The sequence below is a fragment of the Rana temporaria genome, chromosome 3 (genome assembly GCF_905171775.1).
Source record: "Rana temporaria chromosome 3, aRanTem1.1, whole genome shotgun sequence".
In the NCBI taxonomy this organism is placed as follows: Eukaryota; Metazoa; Chordata; class Amphibia; order Anura; family Ranidae; genus Rana; species Rana temporaria.
The window spans coordinates 207,619,905-207,639,763 of NC_053491.1; the positions used below are offsets into that span (position 1 = coordinate 207,619,905).

The window sequence follows — 19,859 nt, forward strand, 5'->3', positions numbered from 1 at the left end:
AAAGTATATGATAGAGTAAGGTAATCATAAATATGATTTGTTATCCCTTTTGGAATAAAGTATGTAAAATGTTCAGCTGTATGTTGCGGTTTTACCAAGGCCACATATACCACAACACATTTGTGGACCTGTGTCTAGTGCAGCAGTATACAAGTGGGCATAACCAAGGCCATTTGTAGTTTGCATGTACATTTTATTTTATTCTTGCCTTAGCTGGTCACCTATGGACTCTTGTGGGTACATCCAGCAAAGAAACTGCTAGGACTGGTGGGGCTCTTAGGAGGAATACATTACTTATATTAATCACTCTTTTTACTATTATTATATTATCATTATACAGGATTTATATAGCGCCAACAGCTTGCGCAGCACTTTACAACATTAGAAACTCTCTTAGCTCCACTGAAAATTTGTTATATGTACAGCACAGAGCCACACTTCTGACTCCCTGTTGCATTGGGTGGAATGTTGTCTATCAAAAACAGCAGTTCTGGTCTGGAGATTTGCCATTCACAAAGCACAGCGATGATGCTTTATGCTGTGCTTTGTGAATGGCATAGCAGAGTGGGGGGGGGGGCACAACACTGGAACTGGTGTTATTCACAGACACTGTTCTAATGCAGTACAGAATTACAAAAAAAAACCACAAAAAATATGTACCTAGAGTTGGGTGTTACAGAATATGTAGCTAAACAGCTGTTGTAAAATGGCACTGGCATAGCGACTATATGTCCCAGTTGTGTTTTAAAAATAGTGTCTGGTCTCAGTGCTGAATCTGCTTGGTGTCAGTAACAGCTGGGATTCAGTACTGAGTCCAAAAGCTTAATGAATCATCTCCTGGGCTTCTGATGCTTCTTTGGAGTACACAGTAGAAGCAAATGTAAACACTTTTGTCTTGTGTTTACATACGGAGTATAGTGATGTCAGGAGTGACATCACGGTACTTCCTGTCTGTATGGAGATCCAGGCAGAGCTGTTGCAGCTGTGTTCAGCCTCTCCCTACAGCAGTAGATCACTGCTATAGTGATCTATTGCTGGCTGATTGCAGCAAGAAGCAGATCAGTTTTAAAATTCTGCTGCTACACAACTGCGTGGGAGGTCTGGATCAGGTCTCCTCTAACCATATTCAGACTACCCCCTAGTAAAGTTTGCTTAGAATGTTATATACAAGGTACGCTCAAACTAATGTGATATCATTTAATTCAGCAGACTTTTTTGATTATATTTTGGATACAATATACCGGGGGGGGGGGGGACATTATGTAAACAATGCAAAAAGTGACAGAGAAATAAAATTTCTCTTAGCTCTATCTATCCTGAAAAGTCATAATACTTTAGGTTAGATTACAAAACCTAAAAGATATAATGTGCAGAGCCCAGACATCCCCAGAACAAAAGAAGACTCTCTAGGATTCAAGGGCATTTAGGGAGAAAAAAAAACTGGGAACTCAAGAGGTTAGTTAATTTGTGAAACTTTGGAGCTGTATCTGTAAAGCTGGCAGAATGGGACTACACCTACTATAGGCAGTGTTCAAAACAATCATAGCCAGTCATCATTTACACATATACTTTCCTTTTATCGTCATAATTGGCCCTAATTTAAAACTGTTTGAAAACAAATTGTCTTTTTTTCCCATATATTGATTGAATTTACAAATGAACAGGTAACTATGGGCAAAACGCAGTGGGTCTGATAAACTGGTGGAGCAGAGTGAGAAATCGCGATGAGGGAAATTGTTGCAAAGAAAGCAAATTGTGCAAATTGTGCTAAAAGTGACCAAATTTATGGTGAGAATTTGTGCATATGTGCATCTCAGGTGTCTATGGTGTGAGTAGGAATGCAGGAAGTTTGTGATTTCTGAAACCAATGTAAAGCTCTGAAAGCCACATGGGAATGACAGGCAATAAAACATGGGATCATAACAGGACAGTGAGACAGAACATCAAACCTGACTGGACAGTAGAACAACTCCTCAGACTTATATTCAGACAATTTTTTTTTTTTTTTTTATAGAATTGAATACAATGTTTACAGTTCAATTCAATCCAATAGGAGTGCACATTTAACTTTATTTTTAACTCCATACTATTTATATCATCATGACAAATAATGTAATAAATTACGAATTAAAAAATACACATTCAAAAAAATATGCATAATAGAATCATTCTTATTTAGCTGGTAACATTAACATATACTGTGCGTTCTACATCACTGCCATATATAGCTATGAGTCCTGCGCCACCTACTGCTTGGCGTACTAATGCACTTATTTTATGCACGCAAAATATATGAAATCTTTTCAGCTATATGGTGTACAAATTACGAATTTAATGCTATATGTCACAAATAGGGAATTTCCTATCCCTGACGTAAATTTTGCATTCCACAGGAAAATGCGTTGTGAATATTTCTTCAATTGACGCACTAGTACAAATGTTGCAATATGTGCTATTTTAATTGCTTACGGCTGATAGTCTATCGGGCCCAATAACTTTCAAATGCTATTAATGAATGAGTCCATACATATATTGATAACATTTACCTTGTTTTGTTCAGGAATCCTATAGTAATTAGTATTTAATAAATATTACCTAGTTACATATTTTAGATTAAACAGAAAATGTTTTTTGTTGACTGAAAAAGGCACAATATAAAGACACTTTTTATATTCAAAGACAAAAAACAAGGATCACAAAGTGACTGGAAGGAAATGCATGTCATGACCTCCAGGGGGCCTCCAAATCCTTTTATGTGGCATTAGCTAGGGATTAAATGTGCAGTATTCATAAGATTGTACTGTAATCCTGTACCCGGAATCTTTGAAAACATGAGGGGATAAAATCTAATAGAAAAGGCATGTTTTATATTGTTTGGTGGTAAAATAACATAGTAAAGTAATGCTGTGCTTTGAAAAGCTATAAAGTCCTTTAGAAGAACATGTAACTTGAAGTTTATGTGGCGATTTTCATTTATAGACAGTTTACCATTTAAATGTTAGGAGAACAATTACTATAAAAGGACTGATAAACAAAAATTACACACTAGTATATGTAAATAAAAAAAAAAAACCCTTTATAACCACTTCAGCTTTTTGGATATACTACATCCAGTTAAGCACAAGCTCATGACTGCTACAGCTTTTTGTTTTTGTGCTTACTTTTTTGGCCGGTTTACCACTATAAAGTGAAAGTGATCGGGTGGCTGTATAGCTGTATGATCACTTTCAAAGTGCTGGTGGTGCATTTCCCCTCCCCAATTGTGGTTCTCAGGCTCCCCACTTTTACCAGGAGTTGTGGACCACATCAGAAGGCTTCAAAAACAGTGAGTGGGATGAGACCCAGGAACATCTGTAATGACACCGGAAGTCACCTACAATTTCAGAGCCATCAGCCAGCCAGATCTTTGCATGGTTAGATGCTTTTGAGGGGAGGGGAGACATTGGAGTTCATTAGACCCCCAATGTCTCCATAAAGAGTACCTATCATCTGCTTAATGCTATGCTAAACCCAATAAGTTTGTTAACCCCTTGAGATAGCAATAAGTTAAATAAAAAATAAAATACAATTATAATAAAAAAATTAACGTAATGCCGTTGTCTTGCGCACACACTCACGAATGCAAACGCGCAGGGTGTGCCCTGTATGCACACCACAATTGCACCACACGTGAAGCATCTCAGCAAACATCGGAATGAGAGTAATAATTCTAGAACCAGAGCTCACAGTCAACTCTAATCTGATGAACTGTAAAGACTTTTAAAGCATTGCCTATGGAGATTTTCGGGTACCATCGTTTTTCACGACCTCATGAGTGCAATTTTAAGACTTGTCATGTTTGGCATCTATTTACTCAACGCAATCCCATCTTTTATATTTTACTTAAAATATAGGTATTATATTGTTATTTGCACTATAGTTAATTTGATTCAAGTGAAAGAGCACACTTTATTTTTCTATTTTTTTCAAATAATATACTAGCACAATATATTACAAAGCCTATGAGCAATGTGGGGTATTGTATCACAAAGAGCATTAATTTCTATGGGATAAAAAAGTAATAAATATTCCCAACCAAAATGCCACCACCACTTTTTAAACTTATGAAACTAATATGACCGATAGCTCAGACATTTATAGGAAACTACAGAAGTAATTACAGAGGCAAAGTGGTAAGGTGAATAGACCTTTGCACTAGTTGAAAATACCAAAAATAAAATGTAGCAAATGTATTTCTCTCAGCTTTACCAAAGTTTACAGAAATGGTGAGGGGGACCTGCAATAATTTATGCAGTTGTTATTAGTCTTTGTATAACTGATGGAATTTTGTTTTTCATTTGGGTTTCAGAAATATAACAATTTACTTATCTGGTTTCTTGGATTAAAAAGTTTAAAAACCCTTGGTCTAGGGCGATCTTCTGTGTAATAATCAGTTTAGGATAACTGAATGAAAAGATAACAGAATACAATGAAGTAGCAACTTGCAATTTTTTCACACACCGAAGACAACATTTGGTCTCTGGTGTGCCTACAAATGTGTGGATTTAAAACTGAAAACAATACAACTTTTTTTTTTATTATTACTATGGAAAATCATGTATTCACACACATACACAACAGAAAGTTATTTTGGTTATTTGGCTTTTAAAAAATGCTGGTTTGTTCTGTTCTGCCTTTTATGCCTTGTACACACGGACGGACTTTCCGAGAAAAAAGGTCAAACAGGCTTTTTTTTCTCGGAAAGTCTGGCCGTGTGTAGCCTCCATCGGACTTTTTTGGTCGGAAGTCCAAAGGACCTTAGATAGAGAACCTGTTCTCTTTCTTTCCGTAGGACTTCCGACGGACTCATGGTGGACTTTTGCATGGTCAAAAAACTGACCGTGTGCAAGAGGCATAACAAGTTATATTAACATTTACACAACTGGTTGTATTATCAATGCACGTTATAAAAAAAAAAAATCTTAACACCTGATATTGTTTTATTAATATTAGGACTATTGTCGGTTTCTTTGTTATATTCAACAAACAATAGCTACAATGTCAGCCACAAAACAGTGCATAGAAAATGTATGTGTTGCAAAGATCTGATTCCCAGTCACTTACCTAACATTCGTTTGTGTTTTGCTTGCTTGGATTTCATCTTCTGGGCTCTTTTCAACATCAGTTGTACTGTAGCTGCATCTTTAAATCCCCTACAGGAAAGCATATTACCTTACATATACATGTTTGGCTCACATTTTGATTACTTGATGACACATCAAGATAGAGTAAAAGGAAGTCTTTTACATACCATTCCTGGGAAATTTTTTCCTCTTTCTCCAACTTTAAGGAAATGTCAATATTGGACTTCATGCTAGACACATGTGACACATTTTGTTTCCCCAACCTGACATCAGATGAAATCATAGGCCAAATCAGTTAAAAAAGAAATGCACCAAGGCTTTGTAGTCTAAAGCTGTTTCAGCTAACTGTTTATGCATTCCAAAATCTGAAATAAAATCTAGTTTAAATAGTGGTAAAAAGCTCTATCGTGAAAGGTTTTGAAAGTCTGCTAGCATTTGAAATGTTTATTTTTCAATTACTTAAAGAACTATTCAAAATTACCATCAGCACACAAATCCCGACCTGCACAGAATAACATTCATATCTATATCAAGATATATAAAGACATATTCTTCCCGCAGATGAAGATACAAAATGGCCTACTTATTTTAACTAACACAGGTCATTACTACAGATTAGTACGTAATTAAAAGACACAGATAGTACCCTTACGCAGCAAAGATTGCTTAATGCCACATTGTTTGTATTGTCACATGGAAGCTTTCAGATCTGAGCAGTAGGCCAGCAACATAAATTAAAAAAACAGAAACATCATGTACTCTGAAATCTTAAAGAAACATGCATACATTAACTATGTAAATCATCAGGAATTATTGTAATGCTATAGATGCCGCTAGCCTAAACCATGTCACAAGAGTGTTCTGAGAAAAATCAAACACAAATAAGCTTACATAGAGCCCAACTCCAGGATATTACAGATTTATAATATGATTGGTTAAATTGATTGAGAGTTATATTTGTGGACTGGTCTGTGGGTATACTGTACACATGAGGTGCAATTAGTGCACTTTGAGGAAGTGACGCATCTATGTGCATAAGCACTTTGTTACTGTACTGGGAATGATTAAAGGAGTTGTAGGCAGAAGTTTTCTTTTTTTTATCTTAATACATTCTATGCATTAAGATAAAAAGCCTTTTGCAGCAGCTGCCCTAGCACCCCCCCCCCCCAATACTTACCTGAGCCCCATCTCTGCCCAGCGATGTTCACGGGTCCCTCAGCTATCCAGGACTCTCGTGCTGATTGGCTGAGACAGCAGCGGTGCTATTGACTCCTGAAGCTGTCAAAGTCAGTCAATCAGGAAAGAGAGAGAGGGGGTGGGGGCTGAACGGCAGCTTTGTATCTGAATGGACACAGATCTGCAGCTCGGCTCCGGTGCCCCATAGCAAGCTGCTTGCTGTGGGGGCACTCAACAGGAGGGAGGGTCCAGGAGCACAGAAGGGGCACCCGAAAAGAGGAGGATCCAGGCTGCCCTGTGCAAATCCACTGTACATTGTAGGCAAGTATAACATGTTTGTTATTCTTTTATTTATTTTTTTAAACAAGACTTTACAAATCACTTTAACACACGGATTTCTGAAGCAAACTTTATTGACATTATTTATCAAAAGATTTTTTTTTATTATTTAAAACTATTCACATTATTGGTTTATATCATATAAGTGAAGATAATTTATAGGATCTCACTTATTTGGAGTTTTATTTGTTTATGGTGTGTAAATCACATACCAGCGTTGGCTTGCTTTACCAGAATAGTAACTTAAATAGGGGCACAATAGAGCCACTACAACTTAAAGAGGATCTTCACCTTTCCACTCCATTTCTTTTTTAATCCCTGCCTACCGGGTTGCGGATTGTGCACAATTCAGATACTTACTCCCCAGCATTGTCCTTCTGAGATACTCTTCTGTCACCGCCCAGGTCATGTACTCCCATGTTCTTGTGTGACATCATCGGGAGGCTGTTGGCTTTTCTGGGCTCAGCTGATGGCCGTTGTTCCTTTAGGCACAACCCCTCCTACTTTTGTGACTGAGATACACTATATTATCAAATATATTGGGACGCCTGCCTTTACACGCACATGAACTTTAATGGCATACCAGTCTTAGTCCGTAGGGTTCAATATTGAGTTGGCCCACCCTTTGCAGCTATAACAGCTTCAACTCTTCTGGGAGGGCTGTCCACCAATTTTAGAAGTGTGTTTATAGGAATGTTTTTTACTCACATTAGTTGATATTAGCGCTATCATCAGCTTTATTATTCATATTTGGTTTGGTTCACCGTTAGATACGCAGCTTTTATCATTTATTGATATTTGTTGGGGGGTTTTTTTTACTTGTATTTTTTTACATAGTAGCGCTGTAGTACCACAATTTTTCATATAGGAATGTTTGACCATTCTTCCAGAAGCGCATTTGTGAGGTCAAGCACTGATGTGGATGAAAAAGCCTGGCTCGCAGTCTTCGCTCTAATTCATCCCAAAGGTGTTCTATTGCGTTAAGGATAGGATTCGTCCATGTCTTTATGGACCTTGCTTTGTGTACTGGTCCAAATCATTTGGTGGAGGGGGGATTATGGTGTAGGATTGTTTTTCAGGGGTTGGGCTTGGCCACTTAGTTCCAGTGAAGGGGACGTCAGCATACCAAGACATTTTGGACAATTTCATGCTCTCAACTTTGTGGGAACAATTTGGGGATGACCCCCTTCTTGTTCCAACATGACTTGCGCAACAGTGCACAAACAAGCTGAAGCTCTAATCATGAAGCCCTGTGCTTTCTTTGCAATTCCCCATTGTTCCTCCTATTTTGGATCGGAGGAAAAAATTTACAATTGTAACTGTTGGCTTCTGTTGAATGAGAGCAGTGCCAATGACAGATGCCAGCTATTACATTAGATACTAGTGTAATAGATGGCATGTGTTGTTGTGGGCTTTTGCATTTGTGAATGACTGTGCAGGCTCTGTATGCACTGTCTGTACCACCCCCTCTTCTGTGCATGGTCAGTCAGAGCCAATAATATATACATTCATCATTTTTGTCCAGCATGGTCAGACAGAAGTGGAGTTGTGTGTGTGTGCATTGGGGGGGGGGGGGGGGTTGGTGATCCGTCAAACTGCACTGCTCAGCAACCACTGCACAGATACAAGACTAAAGCTGGCCATTGATGGATTTGACCCATCTATAGCTGCTCCAATTGTTGAGCAGGACTGTTGGAAAAATTGTGCACGGATCCACCTCAAATAAGTGGATAGGGAAATCAGTTTTTTATTGATCAGCCAGAAACAAAACATTTGTTTCACTGCAACATAATATAATGAAGAACCTACCTTATATGTTCAAAAAACATTAATGGATCTAGTTTTCTGATCTCCTCTTAGGAATTTAAGAGCAACTTACTAAAAGCATATAACTATTTCATTCATTAGCACATATCCTTGAAGTAATGGAACAATAAAAATGGATTTACACAACCACTTTTGAAGATACTTCAGCATCATAACCTTTTGGAAGGCAACTGAAAAATTCAACAAAGTCAAAATGTTTGTCCTACCTGCTATTAAGGTTTTCTCTTTCATGTCTTACTCCGCTTTGCAAAAGTTCTGCTTCAGAACCTGACCAGGCTTCTTGTGGAATCCATGGCAATGAATGAGCTCTGCTTTCCAGAATGCCACTTTTCTGGGTATTAGGAAATATGAGTGAGCACACAATAAAAAAAAAAATACATTTACCAAAATGTTTGTAAGGTGTGGCAAGTGTCACGCTGTTTACTTTAGCAACAGCAATATGTATCTAATGTATTTAAAAAAGCAGCTCTGTCTGCAAAGATCACCTATTTTCCCACACTGTTACCTGCAATAAACTCTTTTCACCACTAGATTATGCTCAGCATCATTCAACCCTGTGGACTAACCCAAAAGGCGAAGTTTGGCTTTAAGTCCTCCTCTTCCTGTTCTCCAGCACATTTGGAGTCGTATTTTTTTGGGAGAGGAGTGGGTACCTAGTTTTGATTGTTCGACCCCCGTCTCTCTTCACATGTAACAGGTCCCAGAAGACTGCGGGACCATTCACAAAGCACAGGTCACATATAAGCCGCAAACTGTCACAGCCGGCTTTCCACACTAAAAATGCTGGTGCCGGGAACCTGGAGACTAGCCCGGGTGAAGACATCACTGGATCCCTGGACAAGTAAGTGTCCTTATATTAAGAGTCAGCAGCTACAGTATTTGTGGCTGCGGACTTAACATTTTTCTTTCCAGAGTGAAGAACTTCTTAAGAGCCCTTTCACACTAAGCTGATCCTAGCGTCGGCAGTAAAACTCTGATATTTTTACCGCCGACGCTATGGGTGGATTTCAGCTGCATTTCAGTTTTACCCCACGCTAGCAGCCAAGAAAGTGTTAAAATCATCCGCAATGTGCTGCTGCAGCAGCGCATTGCGAGCAATATAGCCACGCTGTCCCATTGATTTCAATGGGCAGCAGCGGTAAAGGAGCGGTAAACACACCGCCCCTTCACCACTCCAAAGATGCAGCTAGCAGGACTTATTTTACCGTCCTGCTAGCACAACGCACCAGTGTGAAAGCCCTTTTTGAGGGCGTATTGCAGGTGCTATTTTTAACGATATAGCGCCTGAAATACGCCCTCAGTGTGAAAGGGGTCTTAATGCCAGCTCCTAGCAAGAGTGACACATTCAGCAGTAAGGGAAATAAGTAATTTAAAGTCATCTTGATGTTACTTTCAAATTTTATATGCTTGTTTTTTCATATATTTGTTAGTGTATACAAAATTAGTGTGTTAGTGTATGCATTTTTTATAACATCTTCTAACCACCAGAAGCAACCATTACTGCACACAGAGATAATATCTGCAAGGGGACACTAATCATTCCCATTTTTTAAGAGACAATGGACAAAATGCAGATGTTCTGCATCCACTAGTTGGAAACTACAGTACATTTTAGTGCATCCTGGTAGGACAGAGACCATGTCATTCATCACTTTCAGTAAAACTTTGGCCCATCTGTCGCCTGAAAAGGGCATCATGGCACTCTCCATTTTTCGTGGATTGGTGCAGACTGTACCACTGACATTATCACGTCAGTGCTGCACCACTCTCTACGTCCGTGAGGACACTCCAGCTCAGAGAAGAGGTGAAAAGGAATAAGACCCAGTGAAGTCCCATGACCATTCTAAACATTTCATAAAAGGTGAATATTAACCACTTAAGGACCCATTCACACCGATATACGTCGGCAGAATGGCACGGCTGGGCACAATCATGTACCTGTACGTGTCTCTTTAAGCCCAGCCGTGGGGTCGCGAGCACGCCGGCGCGCTTGCAACCCGGTCCAAAGCTCCGTGACAGCGCCCACGGGACCCGATTGCCGCAGGTGTCCCGCGATGATCGGTCACCGGAGCTGAAGAACGGGGAGAGGTGTGTGTAAACACACCTTCCCCATTCTTCATTGTGGCAGTGTCAGTGATCGTCTGTTCCCCGATATAGGGAAAGACGATCACTGACGTCACACGTCCAGCCCCGCCCCCCCTACAGTTAGAAACACATATGAGGTCACACTTAACCCCTACAGTGCCCCCTAGTGGTTAACTCCTAAACTGCAATGGTCATTTTCACAGTAAACAGTGCCTTTTTATAGCACTTTTTTCTGTGAAAATGACAATGGTCCCAAAAATGTGTCAAAATTGTCCGATGTGTCCGCTATAATGTCGCAGTCACCGCCATTAGTAGTAAAAAAAAATTGATCAATAAAACTATCCCCTATTTTGTAAACGCTATAAATTTTGCGCAAACCAATCGATAAATGCTTATTGCAATTTTTTTTACCAAAAATAGGTAGAAGAATATGTATCGGCCTAAACTGAGGAAAAAAAAAGTTTTTTATATATATTTTTTGGGGATATTTATTATAGCGAAAAGTAAAAAATATAGATTTTTTTTCTAAATTGTCGCTCTATTTTTGTTTATAGCGCAAAAAGTAAAAACCGCAGAGGTGATCTAATACCACCAAAAGAAAGTTCTATTTGTGGGAAAAAAAGGACGCCAATTTTGTTTGGGAGCTACGTCGCAATTGTCAGTTAAAGCAACGCAGTGCCGAATCGCAAAAAGTGGCCCGGTCATTGACCAGCAAAATGGTCCGGGGCTAAAGTGGTTAAAATACAGCCAGTGTCAGGCACCAGATGAGGCGCAGAGCTGGGCTTTGAAATTTGTATTTGTTTTATACAAAAAAAAAGTTTTTTCCCAAAAAAGGAAAACACAATCTGCCAATTAAATACTATGGCCCCTTTCACACTGGGGCATTTTTCGAGCATTATTCCAGCGTTTTTCGAGCATTATTCCAGCATTATTCCAGCGTTTTTTCGAGCATTATTTTAGCATTTTTCGAGCGTTATTTGAGCAAAGCCTCATCTGCAATCCCAATGTGCTGGTAAAGCACCGCTAAGACCCTAACGTTTTAGGGCGTTTTTGCAGTGCTTCAGTGTGAAAGGGTGAGGCGTTTTTACAGCGCTTTCAATTCATTTCAATGGAGAGGGGCGTTTTTGGAACGTTTTTTTTTAGCGCCCAAAAGCTGCTCCAAAAGATGCTGCTTGCAGGACTTTTCTCAACGCCCCACCAGTGCAACGCCTCAGTGTGAAAGGGTAAGGCATTTTTACAGCGCTTTCAATTCATTTCAATGGAGAGCGGCGTTTTTGGAGCGTTTTTTTCAGCGCCCAAAAGCTGCTCCAGAGATGCTGCTTGCAGGACTCAGTGTGAAAGGGTCTATTGGGATGAATGGAGAGCGTTTTAATAGTGCTATTTTTAACGCAAAACGCTGTTAAAGCGCTTCAGTGTGAAAGGGGTCTAAATATTATCATAGGTTTGAAACTTGCTGCTGTCCTGATAATACTCAGCTGTTAAAATGTCTTAGTGTTTGTAAGTACTACCGCAGCGATTCATTTCATATTGTCTGCCAAAAATGCAGCTGGTACATATCAGAAATGTTCTTTTTGTATCTTTTTTTTATCTTAATGTTGAGCTACTGTGATGCTGTATTGAAATATATCCAAAACAAAGACAGCTAAATAAAAAAGTAAGACAAATCATCTGGGGATGCGAAATAAGTCAGTGACATCTTAAAATCAGCCAGTAAATCACTACATTAATCATTCTGGTAAAGAAAGCTTTAGTGGATGATAAAACACTGAAACATCACATTTACAACATGACAAGTTACCTTTGCCTGTTCTGCTTTACTGGAGAGATGTATAGTTTCATAATGGGAAGCAGTGGGATCTAATGACCAGTCTTTTTCCAAAACATTCTAAAGGCAAAGAAACAATGTAAATGGAGAGAATAGATAATATTTCAGCAGAAATATCTATGTTATGCTAAACATATAGCCAAGCGGAAAATTATCAAAGAAAATTAATTTAGCTTAGGGACTTTGTTATACTACACCAATATGACTTGATTGTTACTATAACATTTGAGAAAATTTATTTTGACATTAAAGTTGATAATATGTCACAACAACGGCTGTCTGTTGGGTTTTTGACGTTTCTTTATTTTTGGGGAAAAATCTGGTCCTTTAGGTAAATCTAAGAAAAATATAAAGAATACCTTTGCTAGTCTTTGGAAACCACTAGCTCCATGGCTGTTCCTCTAATCCAAGTACACAAAGAGGTGGTGGGATATTTCATTTTCTTCCCCAAACTTTAATGAAATGTCACCAAGTGACTTTACATTCACTTCTATGGATGCTCAGCTGAGCTTTGCAACCGTGCAAAAAATGCAGAGGTACACAAAGATGTGCGGAACAGTGTGGAAAAATGCAGTTCTATTGCATTTTTATCGCACTGCTCGGCTTGACATCTGACAGTTGTGAGAAAGTACAAATAGGGCCCGCATTTTATATGTGTCCTTGCAAAGAGCTGCGTTTTTCTTACGCAGCTCTATACATGTGTGAAATCACCTTTTTTTCCGATTAAGAAAGTTAATAAAGCTAAATCTGCATACTTGTTTCAGGTCAGTCATACAAAGAAATTAGGGATAGCATGACAGCCTGCATGTATCTCTTGGCATTTTTTTTTTTTTTTTCATGATAGGTCTACCTACCTAATTCTGCAGATTTCATATCTTTAACCACTCTCGGGGATGTTGTAAACATTTTTGCACACATATTTAAAAACAGATGATTTTTTTGCTATAAATTACTGTAAAACACCCAAAATAACATATTTTCTGAAAGCAGAGATCCTGGAGAATAAACTGGTGGTAGTTGCATTTTTTTTATGTTGCACAATATTTGTGCAAGTATTTATCAAACACATCTTTTCAGCAAAAAATACACAAAAATTTATTTTAGTGCAAACAAGCACAATATTATACAAATTTTTTTCTTAAAATGTAAAAAAAATTGTTATTTTGAGTAAATTGACTCCAAACATGTCAAGTCTTAAAATTGCTTATGCCTGTGGAATCTTAAATCTTTGAAAACTATTTATTTTATACAATCCTTTTTTCTTTTTCTTTTTTTTTACTTTATTGCCAACAAGTGCTATGTGATAGCACAGGTAGGTGACAGGTCCTCTTTATGGAGACTTTGGGGTCAATTAGGCTCCAAGGGGCAGATTCTCGTAGAATGGCGCCAAAATGGGTGGGCGTAACGTATCTCATTTACGTTACGCCGCCGCAAGTTTTTCAGGCAAGTGTTTTATTCACAAAGCACTTGCCTGTAAAGTTTCAGCAGCGTAGCGTAAAACACCCAGTGGAATTCAAATTCGGCAGGTAGGGGGCGTGTTTCATTTAAATGAAGCGCGTCCCCGCGCCGAACGAACTACGCATGCGCCGTCCTTAAAATTTCCCGGCGTGCATTGCGCTAAATGACGTCGCAAGGACGTCATTGGTTTTGACGTGGACGTAAATTACGTCCAGCACCATTCACGGACGACTTACGCAAACGACTTAATTTTATAAATTTTCGACGCGGGAACAACGGCCATACTTAACATTGGCTGCGCCTCATATAGCAGAGGCAACTATACGCCGGGAAAAGCCTAACGTAAACGTCGCAACTTTACTGCGTCGGCCGCGCGTATCTAGCTAATTTGCATACTCGACGCAGAAAACGACGGAAGCGCCACCTAGCGGGAAAAAAAAATTGCAGTTACGATCCGATGGTGTAAGAGACTTACGCCTGTCGGATCGAATGGATATCTATGCGTAACTGATTCTAAGAATCAGTCGCATAGATACGACGGCCCAGATTAGGACAAACGACGGCGTACATGGCGCTGCGCCGTCGTAAGCCCTTTGAGAATCTGGGCCCAAATGTCTCCCTTTCCTTCCAATGCAACTATTCCTGCACAGATCACAAAGAGAAGCAGCTAACCAAGGAAGCACAAAAATAAAATAGTGGTGTCGTGCTCTATGCGATTAAATATATGGTGCAACATATATATAATGGAATAATTCCAGACAATGAATCCTTACAGTGACTGTATATCAAACAGTGTAAAGTGTACATAAATGAATCCAATGTAAATGACAATCAAAACAATACTCTATAAAAACATCGCAGAAAATGCGAATGCAAAAAATGCATCAATTAGATAGAAAGTGCATATAAAAAGTGCTGGTGCATGAGACCACATAAACATGGGTACGGTTGGTAAAAGTGCTCTTGTGCAACGTCCTTAGAGTGATCAACTTATAACATATATGCAGTGCTTCCAATAGTAAATCACAGGGTATATAAACTTGATCCCACAATGTTCACGAGCGATAAAACGGCATGGAGAGCAACTTCCAAAAGTGTTCAGTGAAGAAATAAGGGGACTTTAGTGATGCAGGTCTTCAGTGTAAATACACCTCTGTATAAGGTGGACCCTTACCTTACTGCTGTAAGGTAACAGCGTGAAGTAATAGCGAAAAGGTAATGTACAAGGTGTCCATGTTTCTATAGTGCAGGCCTCTGGTATCTCTTCTTTGTGATGCTGGAAATCAACAATAAGTCAGGGAAGAGGTCATGAGGGTTCCAGTGCATATGTAAGCGGAGTGTATATGAAAAACACACACCACGGCCGTTGAGCTCGTACCCAATGTCACTTCCGGTGCCTACTTCTTCCTATGCGTGGCGTCACGATCACGTGACTTCATCAGGGAATGGCAGAAGGGCCAGGTAGGGGCTCTGTGTCTGAATGGATACATAGAGCTGTAACTCGCTCCAGTGCCCCCATAGGAAGCTGCTGACTGTGAGGGTACTCAATAGGAGGGAAAGGGCCAAGAGCAGCAAAGAGGGACCTGAGAAGAGGAGGATCCGGGCTGCTCTGTGCAAAACTGCTGCACAGAGGAGGTAAGTATAACATATAAAAAAACAGTCAGAGCAATAGCTTATTATTTATTTTTTTCTTTGTCAAGTATAGCATGTTTGTTATTTATTTTATTTTATTTTTTTAAAGTCAGTATAAAGCCCACAGCTGTGAGCTTGATTTAGCCACTTGTCTACTATGAGGCCTCGTACACACGACCGAGAATCTCGTCGTAAAAGAAACATCGTTTTCCTCGACGAGTTCCTTGTCAGGCTTGTCGAGAATCTTGTCAAGCTTTCTTTGCATACACACTGTCAAGACAAAATCTCTTTGTTCTCAAACGCGGTGACGTACAACACGTACGACGGCACTATAAAGGGGAAGTTCGGTTCCACTGGCACCACCCTTGGGGCTGCTTTTGCTAATCTCATGTTACTGCATGTTAAGTAAAAGTTTGGTAAGAGACGATTCGTGCTTTTCAGTCTGTTACAGCGTGACAAATGTGTTATCTCCATTACGAACGCTACTTTTACCGAAGGTGCGCTCCCGTCCCATACTTTATTCTGAGTATGTGCGGGTTTCTAAGCATACACAAGAACCAGCCCAACGAGAAACACGACGAGGAAATTGAGACTCCCGATGAGAAAAAAAAGAATTTATTCTTTTTTTCTCGTCGAGATCCACGACAGTTTTCTCAACGAAAAACATACACACAACCGTTTTCCACTGCAAAAAAGCTCTGCCACCAAGTTTCTTGATGGATTTTGTTGAGGAAAACAGTTGTGTGTACAAGGCCAAACACTTATAAATGTACATTGGTAGACAGATTAAAGCAGTTGTAAACACTAACTGATTTAAATATAGTTTATTCAAGTATTGTGTATAATAAATAACTGCTGAAAAAAATAAGGTCCTGAACTTTTTTCTTCTTTTGTCACATTCAGTATTGCTAATCAACTTCAGCCTTTTTGTGACCACTCCCTGTATACATGCATTCCAGTGGTTGCAGCATGGTATTTCTCAGGGCAGGTTTCTCAATGACGACAACAGTGAACCGTATCTTCATAACGTGGGATCAAATGGCCATTTGTAATTTACTTCTGAACCCGATGGGGCAGGGTGATTGTGTAGGGGCAAGGACTTTCATGGTAGGATCACCAGGTATTATGTTATTAAAATTATTTAATTTAAATGAGCACACACTTTTTTAGAGAGTAAAGGTGGATGCTCAAAAAAATGGATATTTCTATGTGCTTCAAAAATCCCACATAGCACAAAAGTAAAATCCCCCTTACACACATACAAATAGAACCATGCATGCAAAGATGTAGGATTGTCAAAATGTACCTGCACATACATAAAACAGTTTGTGGGTCACAAGAGTATTGGATATGTCTAACAAGAAATATATCGTTATGTACAGTATATACCAAACTAAGTGTTATTATTGCACAAATACATAGTTGTCTCTAAAATGTGTATTTGTTCAGGAGTAAAGTCACTAGTGTGACATTACTCATTCTGCAAGCAATACACAATAGACAGTTGTGTTCTTGTGCTTTTAGGGGTTTCAAAATTCCACTGTGGCCTCTATTATATAATATTTCTTATGCTGTGACAGAGTGTGGGGGAGGGTACAAAAGTATTCTCTCTAAAATATATATTTAACAGATGCTGAGGATGTGAGGAAAGACTAAGATATATTAATCTGTGAACCCTCCACACGTGTCAAAATGACATGCAATAATTAAACTACTAGCTGCCCAAATCTGTAGTAACATTTTTGTGCTAAATTACACTAGTGAGTTTTAAATAATATCTGAGATACCATAATTAATAGCTTCATGACTTGCATAATGAGTTGTGTATCAATTATTTTTTTATTACCTTAAAGGGTTTTCCTATTTTGTAAAAATAAAGATACCCTACTCTGGCTTTCATATAAAATTCAATCAAAATCAGATCAAAGTAGGAAATTGAATTGCCTATATTCTTTATGATAAAGGTACACTATTTAGTATGACTAGAAAAAAAAATATATATATATATAAACTTTTTTTCGCATTCATTTATTTATTTGAAGTCTTTTTTGACTGTATGATTTTTTTTTTTTTTACGTGACTTTTATCTAAAAGCGGAACTCCACCCAAAAGGGTAAGCTCTGCTTGTTTGCTTACCCCCCCCCCCCCCCGGGCATTGTGAGATTCCTTGGAATTTTGGTCCCCCTCCTCCTTCTTCTGCCGCCGGGCCAGTTAGAAGGTGCCTGCACAGGCCAAAGGGCTTCACTGCCTTCAGCACGAATAGCGGCGGCAGCACCCAAGAGTCGATCGGAAAATCGGCTGGGGTGGCGACATTGTGGGATCCCTGGACAGGTAAGAGTCTTAAAATTAAAAGTCAGCAGCTCTAATATTTCCCTGACATACTTTCTGCCCATTTTAAAGGTCTTGGTGTTTTACTCACTTCAAAACTTTTTTAAATATATAGGCTAAAATAGAAAAAATAAACAAAGGGTATAAAACTCCCTCATTAGAGCTGCAAAGGATAGGTAGACTAGGGAATTAGCAGTTCTAGACAGCCTACATTTTTGGTCTAATGGTAGTTAAAAAACAAAAACACCAATATAGAAATCTTTAGTATGTGACATTCACAAAAAAAAAGCATTTATACTCACCTAGGTGGATGCAGAATCGATCACAATGCTGCATTTTCCCCCCATTGCCGCTATACTTTGAGAACCAAGCCATCAAACACTGCTAATCGCTCAGTTCTCCCTTTCACTTTGAGCAGAAAGCAGGGTCTGTCAGTCACTAGCTCTCTACTCTGTCCATCTAGTGCCCCCTGGAACAACTGGCTGTGCAGGGGGTGGGGGCGGCTGGCTCAGCCCCCCCCCCCCCCCAGCGGAAGAGGCTGAGCCAGCTGCCGGTCCAGCCAACATCCAGATTTTATGGACAGTTTGTAAAAAACACTCTGATTTTTACTGTCCATAAGTCAATAAAGGGGACAAAACTATCCATAAAAATACAGAGGTTGGCTTTACCCCTGTAGACTCTATGGCAGCAGATTTGCTGTTTACCCTCTCCCAAATCCTGTCCACCCTTCAAAATTACTGGTTGCTAGGCATTCATTTCCACCTCAAGCTGCTCCGCCTTCAAGTGCTGCCTATCACAGCCAACATTCAGCCTGCTGAGAACTAGGGTTTCACCTATACCAGTATCAGTACCAACATTAAGCATTTTTGCGAGTATCGGTACTCTGGAAAATGCTCCGATACCCAAAGCCAATACCAGAAGTGACATCAGCTTGGAAGCAGAACGCCTCCTCCTCCGGCTGTCTCTTCTGGCGGGTGCCATCCTCACCTTTTTCTCCCAGTGGCATTGCTAGGGGGGTGCGTACTGCACTGGGTGACACCCCAGGAAAAGCCTGCACCAGTGGCAAAACTCCCATCTCGTCCAAGTCCCACCTGTAAAAATGATTGGTTGCTGCAGCTCGTCTAACATCCCAGCAACTGATCAGGTGCATGGAGGCCCCGGCATTCAGAGGAGGAAGATGCTACTTCCTCCCCCTGAGCTTCTCCGCCTGCACCTACTTCACACTGACAACGGAAGGGCCTGGTGTCTGGAGGAGACTTTGCAATTTGGATGGGACACTGCAAATGTAAGTCATCGGAGCTCCAGCAATGGCTGCACACTGAGGATTGGGAAGGGGGCAGAGATTACACAGGTGTACTGTAACACTGACTGCAACTTCACCACACCCCTTGTGACATCTCTGCAGTCCGTGACCATCTCCTGTGCCATCTCTGCAGTCTGTGACCATCTCCTGTGCCATCTCTGCAGTCTGTGACCGTCTCCTGTGCCATCTCTGCAGTCACTTCTGCCTATTGCCTCCGCTTCCCCTCCACTAGCTGTCACCTCTGCCCCCATGACTGCTAATGACCCTCCCATCCTCACTCCCCCCAGCGATCACAGCCTTTTTATATCCCAACTCTCCCACCCCACAATCCCTATTTTACCCCACCCTCAACTACCCTGCCCTCACTTACCCCTATACTCCACCCTGCTCTCACCCCAGCCTCACCCAACTGCCTTACAACTCTCTCCCCACCTCCCAAACCATCCCACTACCTACTCTTCCTAGGTGATATGTATTGGTAATTGGTATTGGCTAATACTTGAAAAAAGTATCGGCACTCGTACTCAGTGTTAAAAAAAAATGGTATTGGTGCATCCCTACTGAGAGCGGACCTGTGAGTCAGAGCCTCAGCCAGAGGGGACCTGCCATTTGGGGATGGAGCAGAGTCTGGGACACTGATGATGTGACTGTGAGTGAGGGTATGGTACTGGGGGAGGGAAACTGGGCTGGAGACAGTCTCCAGGCAGAGCAGAGAGAACAGGCAGTGTGCTGTCTTGCACTGTAAAGGAGAATCGTGCAGACT

At 40.1% G+C, this 19,859-nt stretch overlaps 1 protein-coding gene across 2 annotated transcripts in view; it reads right to left on the reverse strand.

Moving 5' to 3' along the window:
- Positions 1-19,859, reverse strand: part of LRRIQ1 (leucine rich repeats and IQ motif containing 1) — a 264,195-nt gene that overhangs the window by 103,450 nt on the left and 140,886 nt on the right. Inside the window, exons 18-21 of one of the 2 annotated variants that reach the window (XM_040344178.1) lie at positions 12,349-12,435; positions 8,672-8,796; positions 5,291-5,386; positions 5,104-5,192 (exon numbers count right to left, since the gene is read on the reverse strand). In XM_040344178.1, the coding sequence (XP_040200112.1) occupies positions 5,104-5,192; positions 5,291-5,386; positions 8,672-8,796; positions 12,349-12,435 (397 nt within the window). The remainder of the gene's footprint in view (positions 1-5,103; positions 5,193-5,290; positions 5,387-8,671; positions 8,797-12,348; positions 12,436-19,859) is intronic. The other variant, XM_040344179.1, reaches the window with a different exon arrangement.